Here is a 14,094-nt window from a genome sequence, read left to right as displayed (position 1 = left end):
AATTGTTTCTAAATAAAAAGAAAGCACATTTAAAAACCTTTTCATCCTGAACAAGAAAATCTACATTTGGCATGAAGGGAGAGGAGGAGTCAGAAGAAAGGCAAAGAAGAGAAGATCAAATAAGGCAGATGACAAGGAATAAGTGAATCAGGGGTACCGATTAAAACTCTAAAAGTTTGAGATGAGATGAAATGAGATGAGATACTAGTTTGCATTGCTGAAGTCATCTTGAAGTGATGAAACTGAAACAGACAAAAGAAATCAAGTAAATGCTGGCAGACTCAATGTATTTACGTTATTGGAAAGCCTTAAAAAGAGACCCTTGGATGATTCTCTGCTGATCTATCAAGATGATAACTATTTAAAACTAAAATCTGTCAGTTTACTTCCTACAGTTCTTTCAGGTAACTGCCAAAACAGACTGAAGGGCTCTGAAAGTTTTAGCTTTGATCTAAAGGAATCAAAGACAAGGGTGATGAAATGAAAACCTGTTAATTACAAAAGCAATGTATTTGCCTTATACTGTTTAATACTCCCTGAACTGACTTGGAATTTAGGATATACTTCATGCAGTAACCTATACTTTTGGTCTAAAACAAACAAAAGAGTATGTGAATCTGTTAAAAGTCAACTCCACAGAAATATTTGAATAACATTTGAATATATTTACTTTCTAATGTTAAATATAAGACACATCACATAGGTACGGAGTCACTGGCTGAAGGCACTTAGGAACTTCAGCTGGACCTGCAGCCTCAAAGCTTTCTATTCCTGCTGCAATCTCTCCAGTTTCAGTTTTCCCTTTAATAATGAAATATCCTATGGAGAATAACAATTCCTTGTCAAATACCTATACGAAAAAGATGGCTACAATGGTGAACCAGATGTATCTTTCATGCTGAAGGACTTTGGAACATCATCAAACTTGACAGAGGATAAATATTGCAGAGAATGATGGAAGTCTGCTCAAAGGAATCACAAATCAGATAAAAATAAAGACACATGTGGAAGAGGAAAAGGATCTTCGTGACAGGGCTAAATCAAAGGTTTTGATTAAAATGGCAGTAGTAATTCTTCATATCAGAGTAAGCTGCTCTTTGTCAACCTAGACTTGTAAATCTGGTGAAAGGCTGCCACACAATTCTACGACCTGCCCCAGTTCTACACAATGTAATAGAAAGTTTTCTGATAACCAACTTCCATTGGGATTCCTGCTACATTTGGTGTTTCTCTTTTTAGTTTTTGTTTACTAAAAAATTTACTTGAAATATACCGTGTTTTTTAAAAAAATAAATTACCGAGTCATGCCAAACACAAAAAATTAAAACTGAAAACTCCTGTTCTATCAGCTGCTTCAATTTTCTTTGCTAAAAAAGCTGTAAAATGTGAGAGGTCATTACATGATTTTATTTTTTTTTAACATTTCATCATATTCACCACAATAAAAACCATTTCCTTTTTAAAATGAAAATTATTTCAGCAAGATTTTTATTAGAATTATTCTGAGGTAAAGGATCCTATTATTCATTTCTTCTTGGAAATCAGTTCTGGAAAACGTATTTCTTTCTAAAATTCTGAGGATTCTGCAGGAATTCTGAGGAATCTGACAGCTAGCACACTGCATGTACAACTTTCTTACTCCACTATCTTATTCCAAAATAATCAGTTTAGAAAATAATCAACCTGTTTCAGCATTTCAAATTGATGCAAACTGCTCATTACTGTAATAAACCTTTGGTTCATTTTCTTGGTAAGCACTGTACGTTAGTGGAATTAAATGTAATATGCTACTTTGAGAAGTGTTTATTTCTAAATGAGCTATTGCAAAAAAAGAAAATATGAGTGTGCAATAGTAGTTGAAAGCTCTTGCAAATTGTTGGATGTACATCATGCTTCACCCACTGCAAATCTTGGCCACAGAAATGGAAACCATTAGTAAAACATTAAAACAAAGCTGGAAACTGCTGATTATCAGCTTGCCACTGTCTTCAGATTTAATGCAGTACTTGGCTCAAAAAGTTCTTTAGAAATCCCCAATATAAGTGAAAATATTTACAAAATAGAATGTCTCTCACTTAATGCCTATTGGGCAATAGTCTTTTAAAACTCCAGACACTTGTAAATCTGTCAAAAGAATCACTGTCCATAAACAAACTTTCAAGTAAAGAGCATTTCACTGTCAATCAGACAGGATTTGGAATTTTTTAAGCACTATTTTTAAAATGAACACACAACCAGAAATAGTTTAATGTTGATAACAGTAAATTACTTACTATTTACTCACCAGAACCCACCAGTAGCACTTACAGGAGTCATCCTGACAGTGAAACCAAGTATTGACACCATGAATTCCTATAAACCTGTCACTGCCACAATCCTCCATGAGTTATGCCACTGTGAAAGCTGCTAAACATCCCTCTCCTCTTGTCTGTTCAGAGCTTGGCAGGTTATGCTGCCAAGCTTGCTATTTTATTTTCTTGTTATAGTGCAGGCTTATCTTTGACAAGAGGGTTATGACAATTCCCTTTTAGAACCCCTACCATCTCTGTTTCAAAGAGGATTTGAAACCCTACCACAAATGAATTCAATGCAGCACTCAATAACCCCAAATTTCTGTATGAGAAGACCCATGATTTTTCACAGTGCAGAAGCCTGTTATACTACTTGAGTTTATATACCCAAATAAAAATCTAATAAATTTCAGATAAAATGCAGATATTTAAATTGTTCAGTAGGTGTTATTTAACTTCTGCATGATTTAGTTTGGTGGGTTTTTGCTTTTTTACATTTTTTTCTTGCAAACAATTTTCCAAGTCAAAAAAATGTTACAGAAGATGCATGTTTACCCTTTGAACACTTTGCAGGATTTGGTTATATTCTGTTGTTATTACATACAACTTAGATACATATTTACTGCAGGTATGCACATGAGAGCATTGGTTTTTCACAAGCCATTATATTTCACCTACTTTTGCAACTTAATGTTTCTATTCAGATGGACTTAATGTGAAGAAGGGAAGAGATTTATCCTTGATTGCTTTTGAGTACAGATTAAGGATTTCACTAACTTCTAACTGCAAGTGATTACACTGCTACTGACTGAGAATAGCTGAGAATAGTATTTTGTTTGGATTTTGGACACACAATAAGCATACATTTCAGTGATGGCAACATACAAAGGTTCAAGCACTACCAGCCTAGCCAGAGCTGGGCTGCCTTTGAAACTAAGAGAAGTGAGAATACCATGAAGTGAGGTGTCAGGCTTTCTGAAATAAAGGTACCAGTAAAATGTGAAAGAGGATCAAAGTGTGGTGGCACTCAAGATACTTTTTCATTACCTTAAACAAAGGTCAACAATTAATGCAAAAAAGTGTTGGCATGCATAGAACTATCACCTACTATTATAACCTGTTAACTGCTTGCAGAGATAACTGTTTTGTGAAGTTATTTTCAGCTAATTTAGAAATCTGCTTCTATACATAATTATTTTCTTCACTCATTAATGATTGTTTTTTGAAGAGGTGTTTCAGAGGATACAAACTAATAAACAAAACTTTTAAACAGTCCAGTCTTTGCCTGTTTTAAATACATGTTCCTGGGGACAGAGAAAAAATATCTATTTAGGTGCTCAAGCTCTCAGGTACAACTGAGGCAAATTAACATTTCAGTAGTAAATCCTAAACAGTGGAAACTATTGAATTAGTGGCAACCAAAACACCCTGCAAAGTCCACCTGTTCTAATAGAGCATTAATGGAAACCAAGAGTCAGACATCTTGAAAATTCTCAGAGGTTTGATTGGATATTCTGGCTTTGCCTTTCAGATTAAAGATTTGTGAGGGGTTTTTTGTTCGTTTCTTTTAGGTTTAACATTTTGAACTTTTACAGTATGTTATGCCATACAAAACAACTGTCAGGCCTATATTAGTTTTAACTAACCTGAAAGAAAAGCTTCTCCTGCTCCTCATTTTGCCAAAGGACATCAACATTTCACATAAATAATTTTAAAAAAACTTTCTGCTAAGATTGGTTCCTAAGAATGCATTTAGCTGAATGAACAAAGTTTGTTAGCAAAACTAAATATTTTTCACACCATGGCAACATATCTAAGACTCTGGTTAATGTATCTCTCAGAAATGGTAGTTTACATTCAGCACGCCCTTCAGCAGAGGAGGACACTGCAAGGGACTGAACAGCACATATAAATTAATATAATGACTAAACTCTCATAATTTTTCAGTCAAGTATTTGTAAAATTTCTTAAGTAATTCCAGCACACATTATTAGAAAAAAGTTTTGGTTTAGTGTCATGATCCAAACATACAGACACCCACACATCATTAAGAACTGTCAGGAGTGAAGGAATGCATGCTGACAGAACCCGCTGAGAAATCAGAACATTTCTCTTCCCTCTGAACAGTACAAAAAACTAGTATTTTGGAATACTTAGAAGAAGACAAAAGTTTTAAGAAACAGTAATATTTTCAATCCGATAAGCTAAGATTTTGAGTGTTTGGAAAAAGACTTTTCAAACACAAAACCTCGTTATTACTTAGCGTATTGAACAAGGGGTCAGATAGATGAGAACTGCTGGGCAATAGCTGAAACAATATGTTTATGAGCTGAAATTGTAGAGGCTGGAGAAGTGATCTCCTGTTTCCCTCTGTAGTGCTGGATCTCTGATTTTCTGTGCAAGACAGATCATAAAGTTCCACCTAATTAATTCTTTTAACGACTTCATGGCTTTGGTTCAGCTACAGCATCCTGCTTTGATTTAAAATCATGTAAATTCATATACTAACTACAATATTAGCAGGAAGACTTCTCAGAGTGCTAATTAGCTTCACTATGACTAATTTGCATCCCTCTGTATGAATTTAAGTACTTTCAATCTTTGATCATTGCCAGTAAATACATAAGCGACTGCCACAATTCCAGAAGAAATCTGCCTTTTATTGCACACTCCCTTAAAGAGAAAAAGTTGATGAGATCCATAAATATGAAGTCACTGCTCCTTCCAATGCTAGTGTTACACACTCTCCAAACTACACCTTTCATTATCCATCATGCCCATGGGTAGGGACAATATTCCTCCTGTTCCCAGATGTACTCTACCTGCTCCCAGACGTATGCGGCACGGTTACATCACTAATGCTTAACATGCACACATATATCTCTATTTATTTATTTATAGAAAAGGGCACACAGAAAAACACACAGAAAATCACAGCTGTGGTATTTCCAAGATTTGTATTAGAAGCTCAATGTTTGCAAAGTGATTTTTAAGGCGAAATTTCCGAGGATTCTTTAGCAGAAGAAAAAACATAAAAGAATAAAATGAACAGCATGCCATTGTTTAACCAAGAGAAAGCTTTCTCCTTGCCTTTGAGCACACATGCAGACATCTGCTTCCAGGGAATAAACTCTTCTAAAGCATCATTGCTTTGCTCCTCTATTTTATTTCTGAATCTTATTAAAACCATTCCGTACAATTCTCTATTATCACAAATTAGAAAATCTAATGGAATTTTAAGGGATGACCCACTTAGGAAAATTTCCACTTGATGTATTCACATACAAATACCAAAGGAACACTGTCAAAATGTTAAATTGTAAAACAGAATCCAATGCTCACATACAAAATGTGGTTTTTAATGTCTATGTTGTATCTTTGCCAAATCAAAGTGAAATCTCTCTCATTCTGCTGAGACACGAGCATATTCAAAAAAGGTTGGAAAACTCTGAGAAGTAAAAGAGTGTCATTTTGTCAACTCTTGAAAATAAAAAATTGTTCCTGTATGAAGCTGTTCTTTGCTTTTTTCCATACACCATTCCATATTGCCAAAAAATATACCATGTGCATGTCAGACTGTGCAAAAATCTACTGATGTTCACCAGGTACAAAACAATGAGCTCCATTTGTGCTAATTTCTAAAGAAATAACACATGCATCTGGCTTCTTGTCTTCCACCATGCAGTTAAAATTTCTATTTGCATGCACTTCTGAAATCTTAAGATTAATTTAAAACTTAGAAGCATAATTAAGATGAAGAAAATCAAAATTACTAATTCCTGAAAAGTATTATAAACCCTCCTTGCTACTGCTGAGAAAACTTTTTGAGTATATGTATGTGACTCAGATGTCTAAATACCATTGTTAAACTGACTTCAAGCATTTCATTTAAGTTAGAGTAACATTTTGGCTCGTTGGAAATATTTTATAAAAAGGCCTTTTTTGAATACTAGTCTGCTGTGAAGATTAAACACAGCCTTTTGCTGAGAAATATCTATTCATCCAACAAAGTATTTAGAAAGTTAACATACAAACTGATATAATCTTTAGAAATTTTGTTGTGTGATCCAGTAACCTAGCTGTCTATAAAGCAAATCAAACAATAGACAAAACCTCTCAACATCATAACCTTTGCCCTATTGGTAATTATCACATCATGATTATGCTAAAACTCTGTTCCACAAAACAGATTTTATCTGAAGCCATAGTATGTATAAGCTAAATATATAATTCCATCTGAATAAATAAAACCACATTAATTTCTCCATCTGTGCTTACAGAGGATTCCAGCAAAAGCTGCAAATGTCCCAATTCATTAACTGAAAACATCAATAAATTTCTAGAACAAAAAGGTTTTACAGTTTATTAGCGGACATTTTGTTGCAAAACATTTAACCCAGTCTGAAGACTGATGGGAACACACACTTTTAAGAATTTTAAATTTACTTATTGTGGATAATACTGATTAAACTTTTATGCTTTTGAATACTGTCCTGTTGGTAAATACTTTCCTTTATAATACTCAATAAAAGAAATGTCCGGGATTTTAATTTGGGAAAATCAGTTTTGGTCTTCAGTGAGCATGGACTAATTTTTTTCTTTTTGCAGCTTCTTTCTTGTCTCTTATTTATAATGACAGTGGCTGCAAGAACCAAAAAATGAGTGAGTCTTTTCAATTTTCAGCCCTTTCTCATTTCTAAATTCTCTTGCATTCTTGTCTGAATTTGGTTAACAAATATCCACTGAAAAATATAATTTTATACAGAGATCCCTGAAGAGGCACTGAATGTTCAGTCTGAATGTTCAGGTATGCTCAGTCTGGCAAAGCAAACTGGAGATCTAGTTTTTCACTTCAACTATTTAACAAAGCTACAGAGAAGACAGAGCCAGATTTTTCTCAGAAATGCACATGCAAAGAAAAAGGAGCACTAGTCACAAGTTGCAGCATCATAAACTCACAAAGGGTAAGGAAAAATATTCAAGACAGTGATTCAGCTATGGAACAGGTGCCTTAGATTCAAAAATGAGCTGGCTAAGGCCCTGTACAACCTGATCTAAATGTGAGTGAAGTCCTGCTAAAGGCTTTGGACCACAGGACTTCCAGAGGTACCTTGTAACTATGGTCATAGTTATAGATGTGCCCGTATGAAAAATAATGTACAAAATCCCCTATGTAAAGCTGTAATTTCTTAACTTATTATGCATAGTTCCACTTGCTTCACTTTTAAACTTTTTACAAGGGTTATACAGATTTACAAGATGAAGCTGCCATAAGCTGAAGTTCTGATGAAGTTCCACTATTTAAATGTGGAAAGCTGAGTGGTAACATGCTTATTCAAGACACAGATCTAGGTTAAGAGGCACCCAATTTGAACCATGTCTCCTGGAGAACTGAAATCCTGCTGATTATTATACGTAGCTGATCTGTGAACTCCTGCTCTTTATTTAGGTTAAATTATTTCCTTTAGGTCAGGCATACGTATGTGTAAATGTACACACTAAGTTAATAAAAAACTAAAGCATACACACAGTACTGAATACTAGTATGAAAATGGCAACTAGTATCTCCACTGGTGGTCAAGAAAGAATGTGAAAGCAAAACGTTTGTGGATTTTCAATAGGATCAGAATGTTAGATTCATAGGAAACTGAATTGGTCATAAGAAATAAAGATGTGACTATTGATTTGACCATCTTTGGTTTCAATTTTTAACCATTCAATAAATAATTTTGCTTGTTCGGTTGTTAAGGTCAAAAATGGTAAGAAGTTATAATGAACATAAGTGAACATAATAACTAACAGAGCACCATTTAAAAATTTTACAAACTGTATTGCAAAGAAGAGCAATATGTATGACAGAGGGCAACAGTCTACAGTGCACCTGATTCTGAGTAATTAAGATTGCTCAATTTTGGATTAAGACAAATAAAAGGTTCATGGTAAAACTTATGCAAGTCTATGATGCTTTGGTAGAGTGGCTTTCTTTCTAAAGATCTTATGATTTCACATTCCAAATATTCTGTGCTTAATCCAGAAGAACATAAATCAAGTGGCACTGGCCAGACTAGAAGGGAAATCATGGTTGGTCACAAGAAAAGGAAAAAGTGGGAATCTAGACAAGGAATAAGATATCTTACAATCTTAAAATACTGATGCAGAGCAAAAAATGTAAGAATGAACTGGAAAGCTAATACCTGTTATATTAAAATTATCTGCTTATGCTACTTTGTAATACTGGAAAACATAGGAAATACACTGAGTATACAGACCTGGGGTGAAAAAATTTCTTTTTCCTGTGACTTTAAAGTGGAACCAGATTTCACTCTAAAATTTTCATCTCACTACCCAATATTGCATTCTTTTGCACTTCTTTCCCCTTAAAAGCCTATATTAAATGCATATTTTTGTTTAGCATTCTTTTTTTAAGCTAAAAAATGGTCATAATTCCAAGGTTTGTTCTGCAATACACGTTACAAACCTTTTGCATTAAGGTTCTCCAAAAAATTGTTTGAATTTTCGAGCCAAGCTTTATTCTAACCTCTTTAAACTAAAAAACTAACCCCTTTAAAGTCTAATCTGACAAGACTTCAAATCAGCAAATTGTATGGAACTCAATCTGTTTATTTGAAAAGGATGAAAGGATTTGTGCTCCATCTAGATTTGAACTTTTGGTTCCACAGTGTCTAGGTATTTCAAACCAGAGGTTTACACCATTAAGACATGCCACTCATGACAACTCAATCTTTCCTATGTTAATATCCATGATAGATAAATGAATGCCTTGACAAAGTAAAAAAATATTTTCAAATACTAACTAATGACTATTGGGAGAAGTGTCTATGAAAATTGCCTTTTCAGGCACAAGAGGTAATTTTCTTTTTAAAATCATGCTGTACAAATAATAATAAAAAACCCAGTTCATTTCCAACTGGCACACAAGAAAACCTTTCTTTCATTTATTACCTTTGTCTCATCCTACTTCCAAGGTAATCTGCTTAAGACTACCTTAGCCAACCAAACTGTGAAATAAATCCAACATACCCTATAACACAGGCAGCCCCAGTTAATATTGTTCAAATTATTTACATCTGAAGGGCCGCGCCTGTCTGGATAGTTGGGCCCAACGCTTCTCTGGACTTGGTTTCTGCTACTCACATCTGTTTCAGCTTTAGACTTTCACTGGTATTCTGCCAGCAGCCACAACTTTTTAATGGCTATACTAAACTACAGAGACTCATCAAATCTTTGTTGTACGTGTTAAAATTATAACCTCTTCAATCAAAATTTTGATTTAGAAACAAACTACGGCATTATCTGAAGAAAACAAATTGAAAGGAAATGTTTGACTGAGATGCACCATTTTCATATGAGTGATTGCTTCTTTGTTTAAATATAAGAGAAACTATTCACAGGAACGCTAGTCAGAATTCTGCTGCATATTTCTGAATGATAAAATACCAACATCTGAAAACATTTCCACAACTTTTTTTTTTTTTTTTGCCCCCAAATCGTTGCTCTCATTAGCTTTACATGTTAATTGGTTTGGGAGGTTTTCAACTTACAAAAAAAATACAAAAACAATCTCAACATGAAGATTTTTCTAGATTTTCTATAAATGCCTAAGAAAACTTGTTTTAGAAAATAGAAATTTTAAGAGTTGCAGTGTTTAGCTTTTCCCACTGGCTGTGTCTTTGCAACGTAGAACAAATATGATGCAAATGCCACAGCCTCAAGGCAGATCCTATAAGACTAAGATGCATGACAGCAGGAGTACATGCTGAAAAAGTACAAGATCAAACACAGCTCATGTTTCAGCACAAACTAGCCCAAAAAAGGGCAGGCCATGGGGTTTCCAGGGCCAAGCGATGAGAGGAGATAGAGCACTCACTTCTGCCCGGGTCGAACAAACAACAACTGATACTTCCCTACCACTGTTAACCTTTGAAACTATCCTAAAGACAGCAGTGACCTTACCCAGCAATTTCTATCTGTAAGGATAAAAGTTTGTTTGTTACACTGAAAAAAAAAAAAATTAAAACCAATCATCTTGACTTTGATTCTAAAAGGTCTCTTCCCATTTTGATGCAGAGATGTAAAACTAAATGAAGATGTTTTTAAAGGCCTTTATGCAGATTCTCTCCCTGAATTACATTCTCTACACAAAACTGCTTCAGCAAAAGTAGCAACTTTCCCTTAACAAAAAAGATGGACTTGAAATATTCAGTCATCATTTACTGGTTTTAGAAAGTCATATGAAGCACAAAATAAAAATGAAATTGCTTGGGACACTTAGCAACCCTTTCTACTTTATTTCCACTCAGGACCTTGATTGATAGATGAGTTGGGTTTCTAAGCCCCTCTTTATAATAAACATTTTAAAATGTTTATTTTATGTCCCAGGGTGAGAATATTTTGAACTGGAGCTTTCCATTTCCCTTTTCTGAGTCTTGGCAAGCTGTGTTTTATTTCTATATTAATAGTATTCAACTTTTTCTTGTAGCTGTTAAATTGTTGTTATATGTGTACTGAAGAAAGTAGTTATGTTATGGAGCTAACAGGTATCTGCAGTTAAACACACAGTTCTGGAGAAGCCAGAGGAAAATTCACACACAGCTACAGAAAATTTCAGAAAGATTTCTTTAGGGAAAGGTCTTTTTTTGACTGTAAAAGGGAAAACTACTTTTCAGTATCTTTACTTTCATTTTTATTGAGTCATGAGCTTGATTTTTTTTTCTTTCTAATTTATGTGAGTAATTTGTGCCACAGTGTAAAAACTCTAAATGAATCAACACTATAAATCTAATTAGCAATAAGAAAACCTCATAAAGGTCACGTTTTAAATGGCACTTTGTTGTTAGCAGAACAAATGTGAAAGTTCCCAGTTACCTTCTAGATCTCTCTTCAGTTTCCGTAAGTCTTTTATTAGGTCTTCAAACTTAACTTGGGAGGCCTGGAAGAAATCCTGTGGTTCTGGTAAAGGAAAAATACTCTTGTCTGTTCCAGCTTCCTAAACAAACAAACAAACAAACAAAAAGGTCACTATGAAGACTGAATAGAGTTGCAGTGATTTTTTTTTTTTTTTAAGCATCATCTATGAAACACTATTATAAAAACTGCAAAAATAATACATCTTAAATCATCCTTGCTAAAATAACAGAATTATAAATATCATTAAAGATGAAATTCTGACCATTCTGAGTTCTGACATTTACTTTCAGATTTCTTAAAACAAACCGTGCTCAATTTAACTTAATTAATTAATTAATCAATTAATTTAAAACAACATTGAAGTCAACACTTCAGTTCATCTAATATTAATAAAAATTTAGACAAATGATTAGAAGTCTCTTTGAAAAGAAGTTTCTTTAAAAAAGATAACATGAATGTCCACTTCAATGCAACAAGTGATCTAATGCCAAAAGTTTGTGGTTTCACTCCCTCCCAATTCATTAAACACACACATTTTAAAAGCATAAATTGAAAACAATATTTATATATTGCCTGAAATATTTTATACAGAATAAAATACACAGCTGAAGGCTTAGATGATTAAATTCATCAAATGGGTTAATGTCTGAATGGAACTCCTAAGTAGGTATCTTTTTTTCAGCACACCAGGAAAAAAAATCAGAAATAAACCAAAACAAACCTTACAAGGTTCAAATTAATATCTCCAATGAAAATTTAACAAGTATATATGACATTGCTGTGTGTAAGTATATACCAGTGAGTTTAACATACTGTCTGTGCACAGATTTCATTGTATAGGAGATGCAATATTTTCCGAAATATAGGAACAATCACAGGTTAGAGAACTAACTGGTTTGTGAACAAAGAAAAAATAATTTTATTATTATAAGTATACGAACATTCAGGGGGAAAAATGTAAAATGGATATTTACACCTCAGCAAAAAAAGATAAACTGTTTGGTTTTACAGAATTCCCTGAAGTAAAATTATAGTATAGTAGAAAGTTTGCAGAAATATTAAATATTTAAATAAAATAATTAGAAAACATTAGATTTAGCATTACTTATTTTAAAAAAGGAGAAAAGAAAATATTCTCAATATCCAATGGACTGAGAAACATTACAGGTTAGATGAAGTTTATTTTGTCATAAGGCTTTCTACATGATGAATACTTAGGCTAATGTCACTTTATCTCCCTGTTTACAAGAAAAGAAAAAAGAAAAAAAAGCCTCAGTACATATCTAAGTATCTACTGGTTTTTTATCTTCTCTACACCTCATCTCCAGGAGCTGTTCCACAGGCTCCTGACATAGAGGATCAGAGATTAGAGATCACAGAATGGGTTGGGTTGGAAGAGGACCTTTAAGAACACCTAGTCCAACCCTCCTGCAGGGAAAATGTCTTCATTTACTTAAGTTTTAAATTAGTTTAATCTTAAGTCCTGGAAAAAATACTCGGGACTCATCAATTCAACACCATTATATAAGAAATAAAAAGAAGACAAATAGGAAAAAAGAAGAACAAATTAGCAGTATTCAACCAGACATAGGGCCACAAAAAATTACACTAATCTTAGATTCAAAGAATAGGTAAAGGCATCTCTTTAATATTAAGAATAAGCAATTACATACTTAAAATTAATTGTGTTTAATTTAGAAGAAAATAATTCAAATTTTCCACTCAAAAACTTTGGGCACTGCTGATATCTATCAAAAAGCCTCCCAGAAGTAATTCACCCAAAGCAGCAGCCACATCTCTACCTGTATTTTCAACCTGTAACTTCATCCCCATCAGCTGCCTCACCTATTTTAACATATCAGCCTATCCACACTTCTGCCCTCCATTATCACCACATCAGCACCACATTTACAGTGTCACAGCACCCAGCAGTGAGATGACAGGACTGGAGTGACCACCTGGACAGTCTGCAGTGGTTTGTTCCACAGTAAACAGAAAAAATTCCAAAGTCCTATCATAAAACCTGTAACAAAGCTCAGGCCTATTGAGGTCCACAACTTCTACAAGAAAACAAAAGCAATTTATTTAGTTCTTCCATCAGAGCTACTGTGTTCAGATGTTTAAAAAGCCAATACAAACTCTTTTAGAGCCATTTAAAGATTGTTGAGACAGCAAATGAACCTTTTACCTTGTCACAATGGCGTAGGTAATAGATGACGACATAAGCCACAAGATTAATACCATTATCCTAGGAAAAAAGAAATACACTATTAAAAATTATTTACACCATTTTGAGTGAAAGTTTACTTGTTTCAAAATAAATATATTCTTATTTTAAATTGCTGTGAGAAATAGTACTCACAGTATCTTCATCGCTTCAGGATTAATAACAAAAAAAATCAAACCTTCAAACCATGGACTTTATCATACGACTGCAGAACTTAGAGCTTTTTTATTTCTAAATACCAGGTAAGAAAATATGTACTGGAAGAAGGTGTCACCATATCATTTTCTAATAATAATAATAAAAGTAATTACTGAATTAATAATATTAAATTGAAAAAAGTAAAAATTAGTCATATTATTCCTGAATATTAACTACATAATGCAGTCACCTCAAATATATTAAGGTGAACTTAATTTCTTGATTTCTCTCAATTAATCTATAATAACAATCTGAAAGAGGCATACATATTTTTCATATTTTACTCCAAATATAAAAACAGACAGTGTGTACCTAACACATATATTTCATGTGCTGTTGCCTTATAAATATGAATTTTAATACTCAATTTCGGTAATTACCATTTCCTTAGTCCTGCCTACAAAAATTTTATGAAACAATTTTATTTTGTTACATCTCTTTGGCTCAGAA

General features: G+C 33.5%; 1 protein-coding gene across 1 annotated transcript in view; it reads right to left on the bottom strand.

Annotated features, from left to right (window-relative positions):
* Positions 1 to 14,094, bottom strand: part of FMN1 (formin 1) — a 135,842-nt gene that overhangs the window by 36,922 nt on the left and 84,826 nt on the right. Inside the window, exons 11-12 of the mRNA XM_030452021.1 lie at positions 13,408 to 13,467; positions 11,178 to 11,298 (exon numbers count right to left, since the gene is read on the bottom strand). Coding sequence (XP_030307881.1) covers positions 11,178 to 11,298; positions 13,408 to 13,467 — 181 coding nt within the window. The remainder of the gene's footprint in view (positions 1 to 11,177; positions 11,299 to 13,407; positions 13,468 to 14,094) is intronic.

The sequence above is a fragment of the Calypte anna genome, chromosome 5A (assembly GCF_003957555.1).
Source record: "Calypte anna isolate BGI_N300 chromosome 5A, bCalAnn1_v1.p, whole genome shotgun sequence".
NCBI lineage: Eukaryota > Metazoa > Chordata > Aves > Apodiformes > Trochilidae > Calypte > Calypte anna.
The sequence above is the reverse complement of the archived record's forward strand: the minus strand, read 5'-3'. Positions and strand labels throughout refer to the sequence as shown.